Raw genomic sequence first — 25,277 nt, 5'->3', positions numbered from 1 at the left:
TCTGGTTTTGGGAACAATTATACCTTAATTACAAAAGGAGTTAAACAGTGCTTTTCCCAGGTCACATTTACTAAGTACCATTGTAGGAAAATGTGTTTAGACACTTCCATGCCTCAATTCTGAATAGAAAGCACTGGTATTTTAACTAGTAGAGAGGGGGGATATGAAAGGGAAAGCAAAGTAAAAGAAAACAAAACAAAAACATTTGAAAAGCACTCCTGATCCAGCAGAGGGAGATATAGTGATTAGAGGTTCTGGTTCTCAGATGGAACAAACTAAAAATGAAGGAAACTATAAAACTTGGAATAACAATAATCTTAATATCAGGCAGGAGGACTTGGCTTATGCAGACATGTGATCAAAGAGTCATCTGTTTAATTTGTTAAAGATACCGAAAAGTGCTCTGAGGGAATCGAGAATTTCCAAAATATAGGTCTAAATTTAAAAACAGAAATTTAATATAACTAATCCCCAGAATATATTCATCAAAAACTAATTTTTGAAACATACTGAAGTAGATTTAAAATTAAACATGGAAAACAATCTATACAGTCTCTGAACTCACAAGAAAATCAACAAAATAAACAAAGAATACATGACCTGCTGGTCCATAAGAGTTGGGGAGAAATTTGGACAGGTCTATGCATGAAGAAAATGTCCTGGCAATCACTCAAAAGAGGGGTCAAGGCAGCCACTTCTGTGCCCAGCCCTATGGGATACGATTAAGAAAGCTCAAGCAAATTTGTGAGTTAATGAAAGCCAAGAAAATAACAAATAGCCAAAAGACCCTAAGAACTCACACTGAACTAATGAGAAAAAAAAATATTTGGAATAGTTAAGTTCTGTGTTCAAATCCTAGCTAATAATTTCTCATTACCATGTGACTTTGGAGAAGTCACTAAAGGTGTTGGGAACTCAGTTTCTTTGCCTGGAAAACAAGGGGGATACACTTTTAAGATCTCTGGCAATTCTAAAATCTGTGTCCCTGTGTAATCTCTTAAGTTGATGCAGTTATTCTCTAGTTTCAAAAGGGAGCCAGGTTATGGTTTTAATAATGTCCTCAAGGGGGCAGGACAGTGATAGCTTGGTCAAAGGTGTAATGAAGAAAAAGCTGGGAGAGACCATTTTGTTTTCCATCTTTTGTTTTAAGTACCCAGTGCTTCCATAGTGTTTTAAACCTCTAATACCTATTTTAAACTCTACTAACTACCTAATATTATATAACATGTATCTATAAAATCCTCTAATAAAGGAAATGAGTTTTAAGTAGAGTATTGTCATTTCTTCAGATTAAAAAAAAAGGAACGATGACAAACTTGGAATTCCAAACAGTCCTTTCTCCACCTCAAAATACTAGGTAGACATACTGGCAAGTCAATTTTCAATGACTTTAATTTAGACTAGAATGATCTTTTATGGAGAAGAAAACATCAAACAAATCTATTTGAACCGAAGTGAGGAGAAATGAATGGCAAAAAGATCTGGCTGCGGGAGAAATGGATCCTACATACAAATTTAGTGCAAGTATCTTGGTGAGTGTGGTTCCAGAGTCACAGAATTAGTTATATTATAGCTGAAAGGGATTCCCCAGAAAAAGGCCAGCATTATGGATTAATTCTGGTGAAATGAGGCCACACACCTTTAGTCCCAAGTTATATCTTTTAAAGGTTCCAATTTTTCCAAAATGAAGTATTGACAGAGGCAAAACACAGCCTACTAGCAGTGTATTTATATTATCCATCATTGGTTAGACCTACAATGGCCCACCGTTCTGGATAAACCAGTACAACTCCAAATAGCAACATTAAAATGGTCAGTTTATTCATTTCAGCTATAATCTGTATTTATATATTATAAAATAGTGCCTAAGATTCCAAACAGTTATCAGCCAGAGAACCTGTGACACCTAAAAACTTTTGTTTGATTAGGAATAGATCCGGTTAAATTCTTTCTTTCTTCTCTTTTTTAAGCCCTTACCTACCCATCCTAGAATCAAGACTATGTATTGGTTCTAAGGCAAAAGAGCATAAGAGCTAGCCAATGGGGTTTGAGTGACTTAGGATCACACAGCTAGAAAGTATCTGAGGCCAAATTTTAATCCTGGAACCTCCTATTTCCAGGCCTGATTCCACTGAGTCACCTAGCTACTCCCAGGCCCAGTTAAATGCATCTTGTTCGGGGTTAGTTGTTTTTTTTCACCTTGCAGAAATCCAAAATTTTGCTAAGTTATGTTCCCAAGAAGGTTCTTAGACTTAGTAAGTGGATATTATTATATTAAACATTTATTATCACAACCATTCAAAATATAAAACTTATATATCATGGATTTTATTATAAATGTATAAAATGTTGTATAATTATCATATAATATGTGTTATGTGTTTTTGAGGGAAAAGGTTATATGTTTATGTGTGTATAGATGCATTATCTATAACAGAATGAAGAAAATAAGCTGCCATACAAGATAATCTAATATTACTATGTCACAACTAGCCATTAGTTTAACATTTTTCCTTCTGGAGCCACTAGGGCTCCTTTTCCTAGAGATGAACTGATATATTGAAAAGAAAACTGCATTAGCAGTAGGAAAAAAAAAAATCTAGGTTTTGGTCCTAAATTGGCCACTAACTTGCAGTGTGGACCTTAGGCCAGTAATTGGGTCTCAGTTTCATTACTGGTATAGTGGGCATTCTACTAGATTGTAATCAAGGTCCTGTCTAGCTCCAATATTCAGAGTCCTCTAGAAAAAAGACCTTTTACAGAGCAGCTGTAAATATATGCACTTGAAAATAGATTGTAAACATTATCCAAAATGAAGGTAACAAGAAACCAAAAACATGGTTTGAATACAGCTTTAAGTCAGCACCTGGTGTGAGTTTTCTTGACCCTTTAAATGGGCTTCTGAGAGAATCAAGGAGCGCCTCCATATTGTCACCCACCCTGATTCAGACTGCAGAAAAGTCACCTGGAAGGGAGGTAACTAAATCACTAAAGCTTTGATACTTAGCCCTAATTTACAAAGTAATTTCTAACCAACCTTTTAATCATTGGCGATTGCCATCTCTTTCCCATCTGCATCCTGAGAGCAGTGGAGAAAAACAAATGTCAAAAACTTAATTTACCATAGTTACTTTGAAGCAATATGACACTGAGGGAGACAAAACTGAAAATCACTATACACAGAATTGCTTAGGTTATACTTCAGTTTCCTTATAGTCATGCACATGTGACAAAACATGCATATACAGCTCATGTGAATTTCATGCCAAACATCAATAATCTTGAAATTAAAATCAAACCCTAAGATAGAATGAACCAAAGATTCCCTGCAAGAAGCACTAACACTAAGCAATACTATTCTTTGAGAAAGAAGGGCTCAGTCTAGAAAATAAATCCTTATTGTTTTGAGCAGTGGCACCAATACTTAGTAAAGAAAGTTACCGAGGAGAGGACTCTTTCTGACGTTTTCGTGGTGATGGGGATGCACTCCGGGAGGCCGAATGTCTTCGTCGTCGTCCCACTTCTCCATTTTTCACATTTGATCTTTTCGGTCGCTCGTCTTCTGAGGAGGAGGAGGAGCCAGAGTCTACAATCACACAATTGGCCATGGAAAATTTTGTTAACATTTTACACTCCCGTGCAGTGCATAGCCAGGTTGGCATCTGACTTCTATCTAAACTCATCAGATAAATGCATCCATTTCAATACATTTCCCACCTTCTTGTCAATGCAAGGTGACAATGTGGACAAGTTGCCAGAATTAAACCTACTGACACCAAGTAGGTGATTAAAACAAATGCTCACTGACTTTGAAACCCTATACACAAAAGTAGAAACCATAACAATCATACTCTCTATGAAGAATAACCACAGATTTATCTGAGAGGTCATTAATAGTTCTAACTAACAAGTAAATATCTCTCAGATTATTTTTTTTTTAACCCTTGTACTTCGGTGTATTGTCTCATAAGTGAAAGAGTGGTAAGGGTAGGCAATGGGGGTCAAGTGACTTGCCCAGGGTCACACAGCTAGGAAGTGGCTGAGGCCGGGTTTGAACCTAGGACCTCCTGTCTCTAGGCCTGACTCTCACTCCACTGAGCTACCCAGCTGCCCCCTCTCAGATTATTTTTGCTTCTGTAATGTAGTAAAGTAATTGTGAAGGCAGTAAGGGGAAATGGAGGAAAATGGACATGAATAAATGAATCAGTTATCTATGATAATCTAAATCATGATGATTTTAAAATCATTGCCCCTAAACTACCTCTGTTCTCAAACTACTATAGTACACTGCCACTTTGCCATACCGTACCACAAAAAACTTGTGTCATTTCTTAGTTTCTGTGAAACTACACAGAAACTCAAGTTTTTTTAATTTCCATTTTATGTTAAATTACTTAACTCAATGACCCTAAATCATAGCAACATAAATTACAGGCGCCCAATAAAAATGACCAAAATTTGCATTAACATTCAAATAATTATTTGCATTTTTAAACTGTTTAAATAGCCTATAACCTTTTACCTGTCATACATTTATTCCATCTATTTTGATATTATCATTTGAGCACAAATAGAGAATATCCTCAATCTGTGAAACTGAGGATAAGAATGGTTTGAGTTTTTTGGATCTCCCCAGAACATAGCACAGGAACTATGTATATAACAGGTGTTAAAATATTTAATTAAAAAAATGTCACCTCAAATTTCTAAAAAAATTGTCTTTCAAACACTGTAGACTTCCAACAGCTCTATTATTTAAGATATTACTATTTAAGAAATGAGTAAGGACTTGTCCTAAAGCCAATCATGAACTAATAGCAAAAAAGGAGTTCAGAAATCAGATTTCCCATTCTGGATCAACCTAAACTGAATAAACATATTACCCAGCATATAAGCAGCCCAATATTTCTATAGCTAAGTCGTTTCTTTTATTTCTTTTTATACACCCTTACCTTCCATCTTAGAATAAGTACTGCGTATTGGTTCCAAGGCAGAAGAGTGGTAAGGGCTAGGCAATGGGGGTCAAGTGACTTGCCCAGGGTCACACAGCTAGAAAGTGTCTGAGGTCAGATACAAACCTAGGACCTTCCATCTCTAGTCCTGGCTTCTCAATCCACTGAGCCACCCAGCTGCCCCCCATGTCATTTCTTAAAGGCTCAGTGGTAAAGGAATTGTTCTGGGACTGAAAACACAAAGATTAATGAAGACTCAGACCCTGTAGTCTAAAAGAACTCATCCTCCCAATAGGAGAAAACAGTTTCTTAACTTGACATCTTCAGGAGCCCTCCCTTTATAACCCAGTTAAGAGAAATCCCAGTGTTTATACCAGAAGAAGACTGCTGGTTTTGTCTCCGGTACTGTCGCCTCTGTTGCACGGAATCAGCTGCTGCCATTTTGCCACCTTTATCTTCTTCTGAAAGATACGTGTGTTTAGAAAGTATTTACCCGTAAGAGACACAGAGGAGAATCTACTCATTTGTATAAGGAAGTTGGATGGCCCTTCTTCTTGGGGGGGAGGGGTTGGGGGAAGGGGTCAGTCAGTAAGATTCACTAAAACCCCTTTAGATGACATTTAGGAAGATTTCAAATTCTCATTAAACACCATTTAGTGACAAACATCTTTCACAGCTTCTCACATCTCTAGTGCCTTATATTTACAAAGTACCATACATTCATTCTTTCACTGGATGTTTACAATAATCCTGGGATGAACGTAATGTAATTTCAATACCCATTTAACAGACTCCAGTTTGGAGGTGAAATTATTTGTTCAGGTCACACAGAGCTAGTGGTAGCAGGCTTCCCCCTTTCTCCCTGCACTATGACTTATGATGGCCTTTAAAAAGAGGGATTTCCACTACTCAGAGCCAAATGAATACAATGTTAACAAAACGTACCCGATTCAGATAACTCGACTTTCCGGGGTTTTGGTGCTGGTGAAGGTGACTCCCTTTTCTCGGTACCTTTATGTTTTGTTGCTAGAGAAGAGGGGAAACAAGGCAAAAGGTGTTCCCATGAAAGGGTGCTGAACAGCACTAGGATCACAATGAAATCACACTAGAGGCTACATATAGGCAATGAGGAGAGCACAGAATTTCAGTTCAGAGAATGTGGCTTAGAACCTTGGGGCTTTATATTCTGCACCTGTGTGAGGTGAGGCCTCAAGTTTCTTCCTGTCAGGTGACTAGATGAGACTTAAAATATTATAATATGGCTTTTAAAAAAATTACAATTCAGAGAGAAGTCCCATCAAGGTCTCTGAACCATACCCAGCTCCACAGACTAAATCCCTGAGAAACCTCATTGTTAGAAAAGGCAAACGCCCCGCCCCCCACTTCCCAAAAAATAGAACTCTGCTGGTGTGCCTATAGTCTAGGCTGAGAAAAGGGCAGTGCTCAGGCTGTAGAGCAGCAGCATACTGGCCAGGACAGTAGAGCAGCATGCATCATTTTCTGAAGATTCTCCAAACATTTGCCTCCAAATGATTAATAGTCAATTTTAGCCTCAAGGAGCTTTAAGTTCTCCCTAAAAACGGAAATGAATATTGAAGTGTCTACCTGATGAAAACTTTAAAAAGGATCTTCAGGACTGAGTCTTAGTATTCTTATTAGAAGTACTAAGAAACTAAGAATACTAAGGAGGTTTCTTGTGGACTGACTAGAAGCTATAGGGAGCTGGCCACACATAATGAGTAATACGAGCATGGGACAGTGTCATTTTGGACTTTACAACTTAAAGCTATGGAAAACTCAGAGGATGACTGTTAGGAGCATTTTGCTGCCCTAATTACATTCATTTAGAGGACAATAAACATGATAAATAAGGGGAAATAAATAAAAATAGAAATATCTGAAGATCAATGATATAACCATCCTCAAATAGTTTATGATCAGTATATGAAGAATGACCTCAAAATGCCAGATTTAGGACAGAAAACTCTCCAGGAGTATATATGTGGTTGCTAAGTGCTTAGGTGGGAGCATTTTTCTAGGGACTTATGTCATTTAACCTTTCCAGGAGCTCAAGTTTCCCAGAAAGGAGAGGGTGGGACTAGCCTATCAAATCCTCTCCAGTTTTAAACCCTAAAATTCAATTAGACTAAGATAGATTTATCTCATCTTATCCGAGGTAAAACAGAAAGTTTTACCTGTGGTTCTCAAAATGACAAGTTAAAACAGTAGAACAATCACAACTTCAAAGAGTAAGCAGCTACTTCCACCCCCTTCCCCATATGATGTACTTGAAAAATGGCCACTTAGCATTCCATAAAAACTTCCAATGAAAGGAAAACAATTACCTCTTGAGGCAACTTATTTGATTCTTCTCTTAAGTCTCCACTGCTCTCTTTTCAACTTCTAACTATTGCTCCTAATTCTGACCCGACACCAAAGAGAAGAAACCTCATCCTTCGTCTAGGTGATAGGCTTTCAAATACAAGGAGTCTTGTACCAGTGGCCATCTCACTAAGACTCCATCCAGGTCTATGATTCTCCTCCAGCCAAAAATCCTTGGTTTCTTCAACTAAACTTCAAAAAGCACAGACTTGTTTGAGCCCTTTACTATCCTGGTTGCCCTCCGCTGGCCATTCTCAAGCATGCAGTAATGAGTAAAACACAGTATTTATTCTGAATGGTCTGAGCATGACTGAAGACAGTGGTACAATCATCTTATTCCATCAAAGTTCACAACATACCCCAAAGATCTCATTAGATTTTGTGGCTTTGCCATAACATGTTGACTCACAGTGTGTCCATCAAAAACACATCTTTACAAAACCGGTTGCCTAATGATGAAACTCTCATTTTGTATTCATAAAACTGACTTTAACACAAGCTAAAGACAATACTTGCTTATTATTTTTCATCTGTTAGGTTAAATGTTCTATCGTATCAAAAATCTCTCTGAAATTAGCTCTTTACCCATCAGATTTGTACTTTATATAAATCTGTTAAGCAGGCCACTTATGCCTTTATCCAAAGTATTAATTGAAGTGTTAACAAGCACAGATTCCCTGGCCATTCCATGGAGACCTTTCAAACTGGCATCAACTATACTCTGGTTCTAGTTTGTCTAAATCCAACTGATTTCCTTATTATCTAGATTGCATCACTTGTAATTCCTTGAGAACAGAAATGAGAAATGGCTTAATCTGAAAGTCTGTAAAAATCTAGGTGTGCTATTCCTGCCACTCTCATTTGCCTATTTAGTAAAAACAAAATAAGGTTAGTCTGGGATAATCTGTTCTTGATGCTGTCCTGATTTTCTCTGATCGTTGGCTTTCCTTTCTACATGGCCGCTCATCCTCTTTAACACAGTTTAAAATTTTGTTAGGAATGGAAATTGGGCTTACAGGCCTGATGTCTCAGCCTCAGCCTCCTCGATTTCCAAGGATCTTTTGCTTCACCAACAGTGTCTCAGCATTAACACCCACTCTTCTTTTGGTACAGTGAGACTTGGAATAGTTCATGATGCTAAGTGCTCTATCTCCTTCCTTATCTTGGAAATTAACCCCCATGAGCGACACTTCTGTTCTCTCCTCCACAGAGAAAACAGAAGCCAATATACAAAATACACAAGCTCTGCCTTCTTCTAGTGGGCAGTTGTGATCAGCCCAGATGGCTGGCAGGGCTGTCTTCTCCCCTGCTCCAAATCTCCTTTTTCTCCCACTACAACACAAATCCCTTCTCCTTTCTCCATCTTCAGCTCTCACTCTCCTAACACCATCCTGATGCCACTGTGCCATGTTTTTCATTTATCCTCATTGCCTGTCATTGTTTCCATTTTATATACATTTTAAAACATCTAAGCTGGCAGTGAGTTCCTATGTATATCTGCGCTAATCTAAGTACTTCCTCAACCAACCCAAAAGCTACACAGTTTGAGAACCAGTTCTATGATCTTTTGGGAATTTTTCAACAAACATCACCTTATTCAACAGTGTCCTTGGCATTCCTTCCCATTTGTTTTGTCTGAGGAAGAGAACCAAGGATAGGGACGCCCCAGAATTCCATTATTAAGAAACCATGTATCACATTATAAATTCATTTGCAATAAGGGGTATTCTCCCATTTTCCAAAATGGGGGATTAAGCAATAAGGGACTAATTCTTTCATCTTATCCTTGCTGCATAGCAGCCAATGTTCAGTGCCTAATAGAAGGATGAGGGAGGGCCATTTGACAACCATGGGGAAAGAGAAGTTCCCCCAACTTCTCTAGTCAGGGAAGGAAATCCAATAAGGTTGGTTGGTATTGAGGAAGGAATTCATGTGGCAGACTACCTATAGCCAAATAATGAATTTCAAGGATAATGTTGGACTATTTACTAAATATTTAAATAATGGGATTTTTGAAGAAAGCCACACCACTAAAACAGATTTATCAAATATTGTTCAACTATCATCTCAGTGCATGGTTCCCAGATCTACAGATCCAGTCTCAATGTCTCTTCTGAGCTACAACGTGCATTACCAAACCAAGTGCCTTTTAGACATGTCTGGATGAACTGTAAGCATCTCAAAATAACTACATCCAAAACAACTCATTATTTCCGCACCACCTCCAAATCTACTCCCTTCCTATTACTGCTGAGGGCACCATCACTCTCCAAGTTAGCCAAGCTTGCAACATCAGTGTAATCCTCCAACTCTTCAATCTCACTCCCCACATATCCAAAACTGTAGTAAAATCTTGTCATTTCTACCTTTACATTTCCTTTGTGTCCTTTTTCTCCTTTGAAACTGCCACCACTCTGATGCAGGCCCTTCTAGCCTTTCTTGGTTTATTTCCCTGCCTCTCCTGTCACCTTCTACTTAGAGGCTAAATGCCTTTATTACCAAAGTTATTACCAGGTCTATATCACCCAGGCCCCTCACAGCTATTATTTCCCAGATTTAATCTAAAGCTCTGTTTGGCATTTAAAATTTAAAGGTCCCTCCTATCTTTCCCTCTTATATTCTACAGAATTCTACAATCTAGCTAAACTGGCCCTCTGCAATGACTGTATTCACCCCCTCCCCTCCTTCCTACAATATTCTTCTCTCTCCTTGGTTCCTTGACATTCTTCAAAACTCTCCTCAAACTTCAGGCTCCATATAGGAAGCTTTTCCCTACCCCTCCTATTACCTCTAGAGTTCTTTCTACTCTGAGACCTGCTACTACTTAATCTGGGTACACACCTCCTATGTAGGGTTATTTAGATGTGGTCTCAAGAACTGACTATGTGCCAGGGACTCTAACAGAGCTGTTTAGCTGGTGTTTTTGCCTGCCTTTCTATTCTCAGGGTTTGGCATGCAGTCTGGTGCATAGTAAGAACTTAATGATCACTGACTTACAATCAGTTTAAATTGCTTTAATTCCTCCTGTTGGGCATAGAAAAAAAAGCATCTCCTCCTTTCGAAATGATTTGAAATTAAGAAATCATTTGGAGAAAATCAGGAAAGCCTATCTTTTCCATTCTATGAACAAACAGGAAATTAAAAGTTGTACATCCATTAACATATTTTTTTTTAAACCCTTAACTCCTATCTTAGAATCAATACTAAGTTATCAGTTCTGAAGCAGAAGAGCAATAAGGGCTAAGTAACTGGAGTTAAATGACTTGCCCAGGGTAGCACAGCTAAGAAATGTCTGAGACCACATTTGAAACCAGGTCCTCCCAACTCCCAAGCCTGGCTTGAGTCACCTAGCTGACCCTATTAACATGCCTTTTTTTTTTTTTTTTTTTTTTTAAGCTGTACCTACTTCACTGGGAGAGTTCCTAGTAAGCATTTCTGTCTCTCCAGGCTGACAAGCTCCTTTTCTGCACCGTAAAGAGTCTCAGTGAGTTGCCTGGGTGACCTGACAAAAGTGACCTGCCCAAGGCCTCACAACCAGTGTATACCAGGAATAGAGCCTGGACCCACCTTTTCCTGTTTCATTGGCAGCCTCTTTTACCAGGACATCATGCTGCCTGTTTCAAATACATTTATACTACTAAATTTTCTAATATGATGTTACTTCCTCTTTCAGTTGAGTCACAGAAATCATTGCTAATATTTAATATGAATTGTTCATCAGAAAACTTTGCCTCTTTACGATTTAATGGAACAAAAAGAATCTACAATGGTAAAGAGACAAATATTTTTCTAGCAGAATACATGAATTTAATGTAAATAAATGGGAAAAATAACATACACAACAGAAATGTGTCTAGCAGCTAGAACTGCAGCTGTTTTGTTAGGTAATCCATTAAAACCCACATCTTCTGTGGTTTGATGAAATACATCTACTGTTGACTTGAAAAGCAGTGAAAGATATGGGACCACAATGTACCTGCTGACGTTTGTTATTCTAAACAAACCAAAGCATGGCTGGCATCACCAACAGTCCCTTTTCTCTTTTTTTCTTCCACCACAGTTAACAACCTGGGAGAATAACTAACTCTGAAGCTAACTCAGGGACTTGTTCTGATAGAATGTGCTTAATGTCCCAAAAGAATAATTAACCTATAATTTTCCCAAAATATCTTTCTTCCCTCCTCCCGCCTACCCCTGCTGAATTCTGAGGAGTAAATAAAAGTGTTTTATCCCTCCTTCACTTAATCTCTCACCATGGCAGCTTGCCATTGTCAAAAGTGAGAGTCCAAAGCAATCCCTGGAAACAAGGTGGTTGCTACCTCAAGTAAAATCCTATGTAAGAGGTCATCAGTATCCTTCAAGATTCTATTCAAGCAGACTGCATCAATTTAGGAGTCAATCCATGTCTAAAGAGTGTCTAGCTTTTGTAACAACCAACAAACTATATTTTACGTCATTCTTTTTCTCCTATTGGTCACTTTAATAGACCAGTCACCCTTTCCCCTAAAAATGAAGCACTCTTTGAATAAATATCCACAATATCCACCAGCTCAACTTCCAGAGTCATTCATGAAGCCATCAAGAATGGCTTCAAACCCCATCTTCAGTCTTCAGCATATGAATGCAATAGCATTCTTAAGGTGTTCCCTTAGTTGTCTATTGTTGGAATTTACACACCAATAGCCAAAAAGGATTCTGTACCAAAAATGTTTGTAAAAAAATTAAATATCATTTGAGAGTACAGTTATTGCATCAGAGATTAATTTATGCAGAAGTTTTACCTTTTTTAGGTACTATCCTTTAAAATAAAAGCTACCCGACACCTCCTCCCCTCCCCTAATGGGTCCAAATACAATTTATGCAACAACAGACACCTTCTACATCTGTAGCAACAGGGTTCCACTTAAGTTTTTAATCACAGGGTAGAAATTGGGATCATCAGAGGGGGTTCTAACATCATCAGCTTTAAACTGATTCCAACATAAACTGGACCAAGATTGGGCTAATCTACAGATTCCTAAAATTCCAGGTGTTAGTTGTACTAGTGACCTATATTATAAGAGTTCCTCCCCTATCACTCATCTTTCTGACTAAACATATTTCATTCAGGGCCATGCACTGAAACCTTGACAGCTGAAAGGAGTCTTTTAGATGTCCTCCTGACAGAATTCAAAATGTTTCCAATGAATAAATATTTAATATTGAAGAAAGGGATCCCAATCATCCATATATCCCACATTCCTACTTATATAGAGCATTCTACTTGCCTGGCACTATCACAGAATATAAATTCCTTAAGAATAAAATTACAGCAAAGCAATGGCTAGTCTACATTTAAAGGAACTTAATTTTTTAAAAAAATGCTTCGGAGTACACCATGTTCTTCCTTTGAGGGAACGGTGTGGTCAAGAGAGAATTAAACTAGAATGAATACCAAGTCCTCAAGTAAGACTATCATAAAGAATTATCTTCAGAAGAAATGCTAGTTGGTCCAATAGTAATGAAATGTTCCCCTGAATTGCAAATTGGCAGTTTATAATGACTTGAACTTTGAAAAACAAAGTTTAATCTATCTCTTGGTAATCTTACTTCCTTACTAACAATCAAAGCCTCAATTTCAACAATTATTAAAATGTCCCAAGGAGGATAGAAAAATGGTTTCCTCAAACAAGAAAAGAGGGATAATCAACATATACACCCTCCCACCTAAGCTTCCTCCACTGCCAACAAACCCATTTTGGTAAACAGAAAAAAAATGGACACAAGAATCTGGCTTTACCTTTACCTGAGGTTCTCCCTGGAGAAACGGAGCCACGACTTTTTCTCGTACGATTTGACTGCTGTGGTGTTGGTGACCGACGGGCTTTTGGCGGTGGGCTTGCTGGAGGAGATGGCCGATGTCTTCGTCGTGGAGGACTTGAAGATGGAGAGAGTCTACGAGTTTTTCTAGGGGGGCTAGAGATTCTTTTGGGTGGTTTCTTTGGAGGTGACCGAGACCGGGATGAAGATGATGATGAGCTGCTGCCAGAGAGAGATGCTGACGAGCGCCGCCTTCTGTGGACCAAGGTACTCACATTCACTAATTTTTAACCACAATGATTAAAATACCAGCTTTTCAGGTATGTTTTGCATAGAAAGACAATTCTAAATTTTCCCATTTTTGAGTTTATGTAGCCAAGCACATCAAGGATTTTTTTTTAATGAAGTGGAAATTAAACTCTATATAACCTAAGTCAGGAAACAGCTATTTCTGAGATAAGTATTAACAGAAAAATCATTCTGACAAAGGCTGCAGTTTTTGCTCTATTAAAAGTTAAGAGAATCATAGAGTTCAACATGGTACAACATTTTGTGTCTTGGAATGACGTTAGCATTTTGGTGTTTGCAGACATAGTTAAGTGGCAAAGTTTTCCATTTGAAGAACGTTCTGTTTTACTGAACCTTTAAGGTTGCATTTTTTTTAAAGTTGTGCTTGAGCAGTTTTATTTAAAATGATGGCTGTCTTCTAAAAAGTTAGGATACTTAAACAATCTGATCAATTTGTCTTATGGAAGGGAAAGAAATTGAAGAATTCCTTTTAGCTACATAAACTTCTAAGCAGAGAGGCTCTTGAATTCTGTGACAAAATTTGTGTTAAGTTCTGTTGCAATTATGTGTACCTGCAGAATCCACCTTTGACGGCAGAATTCTTGAGAACCTGAAAAAAAGAAACCCTACCTTAAGTGTGATGGAAAGATCTGCTGAAAGGGAATCTTACACAACGTGCAAATATTTTGATTGAAAACTGGCTCAGAAAGCACAACAAAAAAACATGCTATTCAAAAAACTGACATGAGAAGTAGCTGTTTCCATGGTTTCTCCAACTAGAAAGCCCCATAGCCACCTCCCATCTGATAAGGAACCATCAATTCAATTTTAGAAAAACTCCTTTCAATGATGTTTAAGCATCACAGAAATGTAAAACCACATTGATCAATGGCATACTATAAAAATGCTGGAGTAGGGGCTGCTCCACATCCTGGTCTGGGTTGGAGACCAGTATGCCCAGGTATTGATGTTAGATTTAGAACAGGGAGCTGGTGAAACCACATCAATCCCTAGCTCTGTCACCAACCTGCTCTCATGTCCTCTGAAAAGTTTTTTCCTGTCCCTAGGCCTCAAGCTTTCTTTTTCTATAATTAAGGGCACTGGCCTAGGAAACCTTTCTGGTTTCTTTCTAGTATAAATAGTCCATCAGTTGTGATCAGGTCCTAAGCCACTGGTAATAACAAAGTCAATCCTTTTACCAGCTGAATCCAGAAAAGAATGTTTTCTTGCATTTTGGATATTCCCTGTGTAACTTTCAACTTATTGAAATATAGCATAATTAAAACCATTATGTGGAAAAAACCTACAAATAGCAGAAACTAAAATGATTAAATGCTCAGGGTTTGTGTGTTTGGGTTCTAATTCATCTTTAGCAATAAAAAACTAACACTAAAGAAACAGAAAAGGTCATCACTTTAGCCTTCAGGCTCATCTGGCACAGATGTCCTTTACACAAGCAATTAAAACTATAACAACAGCTCAATTCACACTGCTTTAGCTTGCAAAGAGGGTTTATATACATTTTTTTTTAAACCTTACAGTCTGTCTTGGAGTCAATACTGTGTATTGGCTCCAAGGCAGAAGAGTGGTACGGGTAGGCAATGGGGGTCAAGTGACTTGCCCAAGGTCACACAGCTGGGAGGTGTCTGAGGCCAAATTTGAACCCAGGACCTCCTGTCTCTAGGTCTGGCTCTCAATCCACTGAGCCACCCAGCTGCCTGGTTTCTTAAGATTCACAATCCTACTAGTGAAGGATGTGGGAACTGAGTGCCAAAGAAGTAATGGGGTTGTTCCTGCCCACCAAATGAGTGTAAAAAGCAGGTTATAACCAAGTTCAACCAATCCTAGAATTCTGCCCATGAAAGCCTGCTGCCTCACTGTTAGAGTAGCCAGGGCCACTCACATGCAACTCTACAGTGCTAAAGCAATCATTTCTAGTTTGTTTGCTAAAATTAAATCTAAATTCTTCTCTTTCTTATAAATGATGATTCAAGTAAAGGTCAATGAGTCCATTATCATCAATCTTAGTTCTTATCCCTTTAAAATATCCAGTCAGTCTTGTAAACAGCTACTTGTCAGAAACAAGAAGAGAATTATGGTCATAAGTAATTGCCCAAGATGACAGATTTCACTGAGGTTATTTACTCAGGTCTCTCCAAGCATAGTGGAAGAGGTAGCTCAGAAAAACACTGGTCAATTCATGAAACTCAGATGCCTACTTGATAACCTAGCCCCCATGTCATTTGAAGACCAGTAGTTTACAATTTGCCTTAGACATTCCTTTACATTAGTAGACGCAGTCCAGTGCTCATATCAAGTATATGATGGAATGGAATAGCTTTATGAGCTAATTGGCTAGTACTTTGAATTACCTTGTAAACTGAATAAACTGCTGATGCCCCTCAAACATTCTGAGATTCTCAACATAAAATGGCTCACCGTCTCACAGGAGATCGACTTCTTCTATGCCTTGGTGGAGGAGGCATTCGTCTTGGTGGGGTTCTTCTTCGAGGAGATGGCCGCCTTCTTGGACTTGGTCGTCTTCTAGGTGAATATGACCTATCATTAACAGAATGGTATCAGCTCATAGTCACAGTGTTTAAAGTTTACAAAGCCCCCAACCTCAGACAATGAACTATACAAATCTAGATGTAGATAATATAGCAAGTAGCACTTTAAAATTAAACTTCATGGGAGTAGCTGGGTGGCTCAATGGATTGAGAGCCAGGGCTAGAGACAGGAAGCCCTAGGTTCAAATCTGGCTTCAGACATTCCCTAGTTGGGCTCGCTTTCAAACCTCTAGAGTGGACATAACTTACTATGATCTTAATTTTTTATATTATAATCCAGAAATTTAAGAGATGATGGATTTCAAGTTGTTACTCACCTTGATCGTGTTCTGTGCCGCCGTCTAGGTCGAGTATGAGAGGGGGACCTGGAACGTGTTCGTGATCTTGATTTGGATCGTGATCGAGATCTTGGGCGGTTTTTCTCCTTTTCTTTTTCCTTTTTTGAATTTTTTTCTGGCGATGGTTCCTTCGGTTCTGGCATAGGTTCAGGTTTGGGAACTTTCAGAATGTCACTATATGGAAACAAAAAGCTTCATTTTATACCCCATTGAGATAATAAATTATGTAAAATGATGATGCATTGAAGTCCTTCAAGAAAGTATTTGTATAAATGATGGAACTCCATTCCTAATTCTAAAATACATCAATCACTTCCAATGATAACTATGTGACTGATAAGCACACAACACTGAAAATGATTTTAAAATTATTAATTACAATGGAACTTCATAAAATATCAAACAAAAGATTTCTTGAGTACTTGCCTAGTAGAGGTTGCCTCTTGTATGGAAGGTTCCTTGACCTTCACTGAAGGTTCTGGAAGTTCTGGGATCTCTTCTTTCTTTTCTGGAACAGGGGAGGGGCTTCGGCTCTTAGTTCTGTGCCGGGGAGATCGAGAATGACTTCGCTTTCTCTCTCGCCTGACAGGGGAGGCTCGTCTTCTAGGGGAAGGAGATCTGGACTTGCGTCTAGGATGAAAGCAATTTTTTTTTCAGGTTTTTGTCCAATATGGGTGTGGAAGGACTTTTGTTGATTTTAATATGAGTGTAATAACTATTCATAATTATGAAAGATCACATGGAAACCAGACATTCTATTTCTTCCTCACCAGCTGAAGTATGCGAGAAACCCAAAAAGAAGTTTAATCAATTACTGAACATTTCTGGCTCTGGGTCACATAGCTAGGAAGTGTTTAAGACCAGATTTGAACCCAGGACCTCCAGTCTCTAGGCCTGGCTCTCAATCCACTGAGCTACCCAGCTGTCCCCAGGTCACTAGTCTTAAAGACAAAAGGAGTCAAACTTTTACTTCCTCATTATTTCAAGAGATAGAAAGTCTACATAAAATAAACACTGAAGAACAGCACCTTGGAGGAAATGTTAAGTTTAAATACAAATTCATACCTACCAACAAACAAAATTTTAGGCATTAAATGCACTCAAACCCCTACAAACAAGAGCAACCTTCACTTGGTAGCCTGCAACCTCTGTGAGGGCAGCAACTGGCTTTGCCTTTTTTGTATACTCAGAGCTTAGGACAGTGTCTGGCTTACTGACTAATGAATGCAACTTAAATCCTATGATCAAAATCAAAATCATCAAAGTAAAGTCAAATAACAAATTAGCTCAATTACAGAAAATCCCATTTTTAAAGACAGCATTCATTAGGAAGGTTTTTCTATTTGCTCTGAAGGAAGACCAACAACTTACTTATGAAGTAACAGTAAAGTAATTATGAAGGATGACTTGTACCTTTAAATTTGAAGAAGCACTGCTTATAGTGAAGCTTTCCTTCACCTATAAATAGATTTCACTGTTAAGTACTTAAGGGAAAGGGATTAGGTACTTAGCATCTTCTTTTCTAGTTAATGAATTGCACAAGGGGAAAGGAGGTAAAGAGAACCTTTTCAGAACAAATAAGTCTACTCAAATTCTCACCTTTCTCCATAAATAAGTAGAAGCAGAGGCCTGGAATAAAAATGTGACCCTACCAAGAATCCCATTTGGAAGGAAAATAAAAGAAATGAATATCTAAAGTTGTAATTTCAGTACAAAAAACTGTGACAGGAAATGTCCAACATGTTTAGAAAAGAATTCTAAACCTAATGGGAATAAATTCCCAATGAAAAGAGAACAGCAAAATTGAGGGGGAGCAGAGAATGAATTGGAATGTTTTGGTTTTTTAAATTATGAAACATGAAGTAACTTATACTTTTTAAAACCTTGACTTTTATTGCTCTATACCAAAAATGAATAATATGAGAATAGGTATCAAGTGATAACATTTGTACAACCCAGTGGAATTGCTTGTTGGCTCTGGAAAAGGGGAGGGAAAGACAATGAATGAAAAAGAAAATGAAAACATGAAAAAAATATTTTAAAATGAAAATTAATTGAAAAAGGTAAGTATTTTTTAAAAACTTGACTTGATTATTTGGGAGTTATTTTATCTCTAAAACAATGAGTTTTGTGGGTCAAAAAGATGAGGTGTGATTTTTCTAGGATAGAATAGTAAGAATAGTTATAATATTTTATTAGAAAACCATGGACAGGGGACAACTAGGTGGTTCTGTGGATTGAGAGCCAGACCCAGGAGGTCCTGGGTTCATATCTAACCTCAGACATTTCCTAGCTGGGTGACACTGGGCAAGTTACTTAATCCCCCATTGCCTAGCCCTTACTGCTCTTCTACAGAGTATTGATTCTAAGACAGAAGGTTAGGGTCTAAAAAAAAACTCATATAAACAAATCAAATTAGTAGACATACTTATAACAAATGATGTTATCCAACTTCTTTATAGAGCCAAAAAGGCCCTAAAACACACTATTTGTTCATTATACCTTCTTGGGCTTCGGGATCGCTCCCTTTTTTCTCTGCTACTCTCCTTTTCTTCTTTGTCCCTCTTATCTTTATCTTCATCTTGTTTTTTCATTGATGCCAGTTTTTCTTGTTCAATCTTTAAATAATCAGTTTAGATTTCCAAAGTCAGTTGTAATCAGTTAGAAATTTTAAGATTAACAAGCACATAATTTTTAAACCACTTATTTTACTTGAGAAGCAAATATTATCGCTCTACTATTATTCTATTTGTTTGTAAAACAATGAATCCTCCTTTAATTTTAAACCTGCTCTCACTTTTCAGTTGGTAATTTGTAAAATTTGAGTCAAAAAATTATTAACACTCTCCCTTACAGAAGTATGAGAAAGGCACTTTATAAACCTGGAGAACTTTAGCATTTGAATTACTAGCTTTATGTCATTCTTCATGTTTACAATGGGGATGCTTGCCAGACAAATGAATATCCAGTCTACCCCCTTTACTTTTAAAATGAGCTAGAGAATTGCCATTCTGTTCTTCAAGTAGGTTTAACCAAAGGAAATGTTTACATGATAAGCACACTAGACTACATGGACTCTACAGTGCCATCCAGTTCCAATGATAATTTTTCTTTCTTTCTTTCTTTTTTTTTTTTTAAACCCTTGTACTTTGGTGTATTGTCTCATAGGTGGAAGAGTGGTAAGGGTGGGCAATGGGGGTCAAGTGACTTGCCCAGGGTCACACAGCTGGGAAGTGGCTGAGGCCGGGTTTGAACCTAGGACCTCCTATCTCTAGGCCTGACTCTCACTCCACTGAGCTACCCAGCTGCCCCCAATGATAATTTTTTATGATTCATAAATTTTTAGGGGATATAGCACTGAACTTGGAAAACAGGAAGACTCAGATTTGATTCCTGCCTTAGATGAGTTGTGAAAACCTGGATAAGTCATGTGACCTTGTATAGTCTTATAAAAAGAAAGGGTTGAGAATAAGATGATCTGTAAGGTCCTTCCAAGCTCTAGATCTAGGAGCCCAAGGACCTATAGGGAACCTGGGGGTCTTCTAGAACATTGCACAGATTTACATAGCATTTTCTTATTTTAAAAATGATTTAAAATCCATCACCTAATTTGATCTTCCCAACAATTTATAGACTATAAAGTATAGAAAGGTAATTAATAATATTTAGCACTTTTTTTACAAACCACTTTCCACAGAATAAGCCTAGGAAGGAATTTTTACTCTTACCTCCAATGAATAAAGAATTGAGCCAACAATCATAGAATCATATATTTAGAGCTGCCATCTTAGTCCAACTTGCTCATCTCATAGATGAGGGAAATGAGTTTAAGTGATCTTCCAAGGTCACAAAAAAGCCAAGAAGGCTGAGGTGGGGCCAGTCACTCCTCTTCTCGCAGTCCCTTTTCCTCCATCTTACTATAAGCAAGCTCTATGCTCCTGTTATGAATGCCTAAAGAAGGATCCCTCCTCCCCTCTACTAATGGCTAGCATTTAGATAGCACTGGAAGGTTTGCAAAGTGTTTCTCATGTTTAATTCACTGAAGCCTCATAACTACCCCATAGGAAAGGTCAAGAGACTTGCCTAGGATCACACAGCTAGTAAGCTGCATCTGAAACTGGACTATAACCTTGGCCAATTCTTCCAGAGTTCAAGATCTGTGCCCTACTCACTGAGCTACCTAACTGCCTCTACAATACAGTCAAGTAAAGGTCATCCTCCTTCTGCTTCGAGATTTTTAGCAAAGGGAAACTAGCTATCTTTTGAGCAAGCCTATTCCACTTTGGCATAATTCTAATTGTTATAAAGTTTTTTCTTACATCAAGCTTCAACCTACTTTCTCTGTAGCATATACTCATTGTTCTTAGTTCTACTCCAGATCCATTATGTGATTTGAGTCATACTGAGTTTACTAAAATTTCCAGGTAGTTTAGATGAATTATCTAGCCTCATTTCCAGTCTCCCCAACCCCCTCATCTCCACACTTTTAAGTTGATTTTTAAAATTTCAATCTCATTTAAAGAAATAATCAAGATCTTTCTGGATCCTGCCACCCAATGTTGGATAAGTCACTTGACTTGGATAAGTCATCTTGTAGTTTATATCAGTAGTAAATTTTGATAAGCAGATCACTTATAGCTTTATCGAAGACTCATAAATATTAAGTCACTGGAAGTATATTTACTACAATAACCATATTATACCACATAGATCCTAAAGGAACTCTACTACAAAATGCCCTGAGAGTTGGTGTTAGCCATTAATGACTCTTTGGGCCTGGTCAGCCAACTAGATCCTAATACCATTTAATTATACCACTGACTATTCCTCTCACCACTTCCTCAAGAATAGCATGAGATGTTGTTAATTGATATGTTCTTAAAATACAGTTAAAACTGTACACCTGAAGCATGTACTCTAATACTACTACCAAATCACTGGAGTCTAAGGAGACTTAACTATATGTTCAAATCATACACTGAGAAAAACAAAGAACTCAAATGTGGGAGTTCTTTCATCAAATGACACAGTAAAAAATATACCTTCTGTAAATTGAACCATTCTCACATAGATAGCAATATTTTTCATATGCACATATACTACAGTGATGAACAAAATAACAATTCATTTATCAGTGTGACTGACCTCAAAGGAAGTTTTTTATTATGTAGTTTCTCAAACAAGGAATACTACCAGTATGATTTATCATGTGAGGGTCAGACAAATTTAAACAAGTTGGAAATTACTACTGACCAAAACAATGTTCAAATATAGTTAATTCAGACAAGTCTACTGATCCCAACAGGACTGGTCAAGAATGCTCCAAAAATTCATAAGTCACCTGTCTTTGTTTTATTTCCTCCTTCTTCAGTTCCAAGAAAGCTGAAGGGATCCCAGCGATGTTTTCTTGTGCACTTAACAACAGAGGCCACAGTTCTCCCATAAATTCTCTAGCATTTTTTCCATTCAAGAATCCAGTCAGGTTAATCTGCATCATTTTGGAATCTGGATTCTGGAAAGAGATACGACAGGAAGAAAAACAGGTTACTCGGAAAAAACCCTAAAACTCACTAAAATTAGTTTAAAAACAAGTCTACCATAGGGGCTAAGGTACATATACACTCAAAACTATTTTTTTTAATTTCCCCTACTGATGTCAGCATTATAAACACTAGCACACATTACCAATTTCTCCCTTGCTCTTTACCAAAAACTTCAGAGCAGCCTGTTAATCCTTTGTGGATTTTTTTGGACTGTATAGCTGTTCTTGGGCCTTGAATTTATTAACACAACCATCATCAACAACCAACTGCTACAAATTCTTTCATAATTCCTAGAGAAAATATTTCCTTTGCTTAGAAAATCTGCTTTAATGCAATCTGGAAAATGTACAGAACGGTATACTTTTCTAACTGATATGTGGCTTTCTGGAAAGTACCTTATGTTCTCTTATGAAAGTTAACAAATATTTATGCATGCATTTTCTTATCCTCTCCAAAACTAGACTGATGGACTAACTTCTACTATACAAGAAAAATCTAATGTAATAATGTCTGGATCCCATTCTGTACTGTCCACAAAGGGCTAAGAGGTCAAGAGGGCTCTTAAATGCTCAATGTGTTGGTCAAGCAACAAGGTCCATATAACAAGCACAGCTCAATAGCACAAAGCAAGTACAGATCCCAGGTGTCTTCAGTTTCTTCTTGGAACCTTGGGGGGGGGTTTGGAATCGCCAAGTCCCCTGTAGAGAAAGATGTTCCCTTGGCTTGCTTCCGACTCCCTACTGCAACTCAACCACCTTGAGTTTAATGTTATATCATTTATCTAAATTGCAAAAGACGAACAAGCAATAATGAGTACACAACCACAAAAAAAGGAAAGTGTTTTTTTTTTAAAGTTCTAAACGTTAATCTCATGCTCAGTATAAAGGGAATTACCCCAGGTATTTTAGCCCTTAATGCACTAGTATAAAAATCAGCAAAGCATTTTTGTCAAACAAAATCTATTTCTAATCAACTACTTAAAAAAAATACAATGTGCTCCCAAGTTCTTGGGTTTTTCCCTATGTAAAGTGTATAAACTTCTAAGAGGAAGTACTTTCATAAATTAAATATTTATAACAAAACATAACTTTTGAATTATTATAAAAACAAATACCTCATCAGTTGAATGCCAACTGTTCTGTCAAAGCACAAGGGTGAACTCTTTGGAAAAAGAATTATTTTAAAGTACATTCACATGAGAATATGTTTGCCAATAGAACATATGGTACATCTTACTGTCCCTTGGGTTGCAGTGGCAAACTATCTTAAACTATTAAAGAAAAAAAAATCACCATCTCAGATTAGCTTGGATATATATGGAGGAACAATTGCACTGTTGGGGGGAAAGGGGGGGAGAAAGGGAGTCCCTAACAATGCTGCCAATTTATTTCAGTCTGAAGTTAAACTTAAGTGTAACAACAAAAACATAAACCTGGATTTAATCTATCAAGGCCTAGCTGACATGCAGCTATACCTACAGAGCTAAGGTGGCTCTCAACTTTTCTCAATTAAAAACAGCATCCAACCAATGCAGAATTGCCCCTCATGCTTCACATCAAACTCCGGCTACATTAGAATAACCTCAAGAGCAGTGTAAAGCTTTACCCAATTGCTCTTTCCTCTGTGCTTTGTTTTTTGTTGTTCGGCCACTTTACACAACTCACCTCCAGCACACACTGCATCATCAAGGGAGTTGGGTCAGAGCGACATTGGGACACTCACTCTGCTGTGACCTAATAAGGTGATGGTGCTATACTTCAGACGCAAGGAATAACTTCCATTTTGGTTCAGGCCTTTTAAATCATAAATCACATCATCATTAGAAAATTGCTGTCAAAGTAACTTAACATGTAACAGCAAAATTACAAACAGTAAGTTTGATTTTTTTTCACCTGTGTATTTTTCAAAACTATGCACCTTCACTAAACTTCCAGCCTTAATAGCTGTTTATAAAGTGAATTTCTTTTCACAAAAAAAACATTGTAACAAAGCCCTAATTGTATCATTTGTATTCCATAGAGAAATTCACAGTTTCCATAGATTTCACAAAATTTTACACATTCAGAAACAAAAGCCACTTCTATTATCATTACCTTCACTTCCAGCTGGTTGAATATGAATTCAATTACTACATCATCCTCAAATCCAAGAATTTCTGTTACTCGTTTTGTAATCCAAGGCTTTATCACCTCCAAATTTACTTTGCTCATGTCTACCTGTTGAGGAAAGCAAACAACTATTAAGCTGACCATTCACAAAGACTCTTCATACACAAGGGTCATGCTGTAGTTTAGCATGATTCATCTTTTGGGAAAATATGATGCTATGTTTATAAGAAATGAGGTGACAGTATTGTGAAAAAAGTGTACTAGATGGATTTGAATCATGTACCTATAGGGAATATGTGACCTTAAATAAATTTCCTTATCTCTTTCATCCTCAATTTTCTTATCTATAAAATGAGGATTGACTAGACCAGGGATTCTTAATCTAGATTGTAGGCAGAGGAAGGACTGTCTGTGAATTTGGATGGGGGAAAAATATTTTATAATGAATTAATTAAAATTTGGGTTTTTCCCCCAGAATTAAAAACACAATTCAAAGGGGTCCATGAGCTTTTTCCAGTCTGCCATGGGTATCTATGACACAAAAGGTTAAAAATCCTCATGAGTAGATAATATCTAAGGTTCTTCCCACCATGAATTCCATGTTCTTATTAGTCTTGGCACCAGCATTTAATAGCGATTAGCTGATTTTCTTCACCTGCAAAATGATAAACTATACACTTGATAGAGATCTTATGATAATTTTAAGGTATGATGTAAATGTGAACGATTATTATAGCTTGTATGTAAATGTGTGTAGATAGAGCACACAAGCATACACACATTTGTATATATCCATACTATAGTTGCATCAACAAAGTTAGCAAATGATTCTATATGCATTCTCTCCTTAGTATTCATTTCATACTGCATTTTTCAAAAGGATTCCCAAACTACTGGTTGAGGCACTAATTAATATGCCTACCTTTTTTTCTAGACATTCTGCAAACTTCAACTGCTTCAGTAGCTTCTTCTGTTTATTGCTGAAACGATTGTCCTGTTCTGCACTTGTTCCCTGTGAGAAAAGAACATACTTAACTAAAATTCAAAAATGACATTCCCACCCCTAACAATTAATGCTTGACTTAAGCCTTTATACTCAAAGGGTCAGTGCATAAAAAGAACTACACTATTTACAGGTACACAATGTGCCCCCTGCATGGTTTCACTCTCTTCTGAAGACTCTATTACTATGCTTGCCAAATGAGTGTGGGGCAGCATTGGCAAACTATAAAACACACAGAACATTCCAATGGAAGTACAAAGAGTAATCTTTAAAAACCAGAACTAAAAACTACTG

General features: G+C 37.5%; 1 protein-coding gene across 22 annotated transcripts in view; it reads right to left on the bottom strand.

The window, feature by feature from the left end:
* SRRM1 (serine and arginine repetitive matrix 1) overlaps window positions 1–24,994 on the bottom strand; it is a 36,092-nt gene extending 11,098 nt beyond the window's left edge. For 3 of the 22 annotated variants that reach the window (XM_044667871.1, XM_044667868.1, XM_044667870.1), the window contains exons 1-12: window positions 24,903–24,977; window positions 23,966–24,088; window positions 21,671–21,841; window positions 18,832–18,947; window positions 16,756–16,959; window positions 16,309–16,503; window positions 15,861–15,980; window positions 13,114–13,388; window positions 5,898–5,978; window positions 5,327–5,413; window positions 3,442–3,586; window positions 3,038–3,079 (exon numbers count right to left, since the gene is read on the bottom strand). In XM_044667871.1, the coding sequence (XP_044523806.1) occupies window positions 3,038–3,079; window positions 3,442–3,586; window positions 5,327–5,413; window positions 5,898–5,978; window positions 13,114–13,388; window positions 15,861–15,980; window positions 16,309–16,503; window positions 16,756–16,959; window positions 18,832–18,947; window positions 21,671–21,841; window positions 23,966–24,082 (1,553 nt within the window). In that variant the 5' untranslated portion in view covers window positions 24,083–24,088; window positions 24,903–24,977. Of the gene's footprint in view, window positions 1–3,037; window positions 3,080–3,441; window positions 3,587–5,326; window positions 5,414–5,897; window positions 5,979–13,113; window positions 13,389–15,860; window positions 15,981–16,308; window positions 16,504–16,755; window positions 16,960–18,831; window positions 18,948–21,670; window positions 21,842–23,536; window positions 23,638–23,965; window positions 24,089–24,902 lie in introns of those variants that run through there. The other 19 variants (XM_044667875.1, XM_044667876.1, XM_044667883.1 and 16 more) reach the window with 17 other exon arrangements.
* Window positions 24,995–25,277: the final 283 nt, after the last annotated feature.

The sequence above is a fragment of the Gracilinanus agilis genome, chromosome 3 (genome assembly GCF_016433145.1).
Source record: "Gracilinanus agilis isolate LMUSP501 chromosome 3, AgileGrace, whole genome shotgun sequence".
In the NCBI taxonomy this organism is placed as follows: Eukaryota; Metazoa; Chordata; class Mammalia; order Didelphimorphia; family Didelphidae; genus Gracilinanus; species Gracilinanus agilis.
The sequence above is the reverse complement of the archived record's forward strand: the minus strand, read 5'-3'. Positions and strand labels throughout refer to the sequence as shown.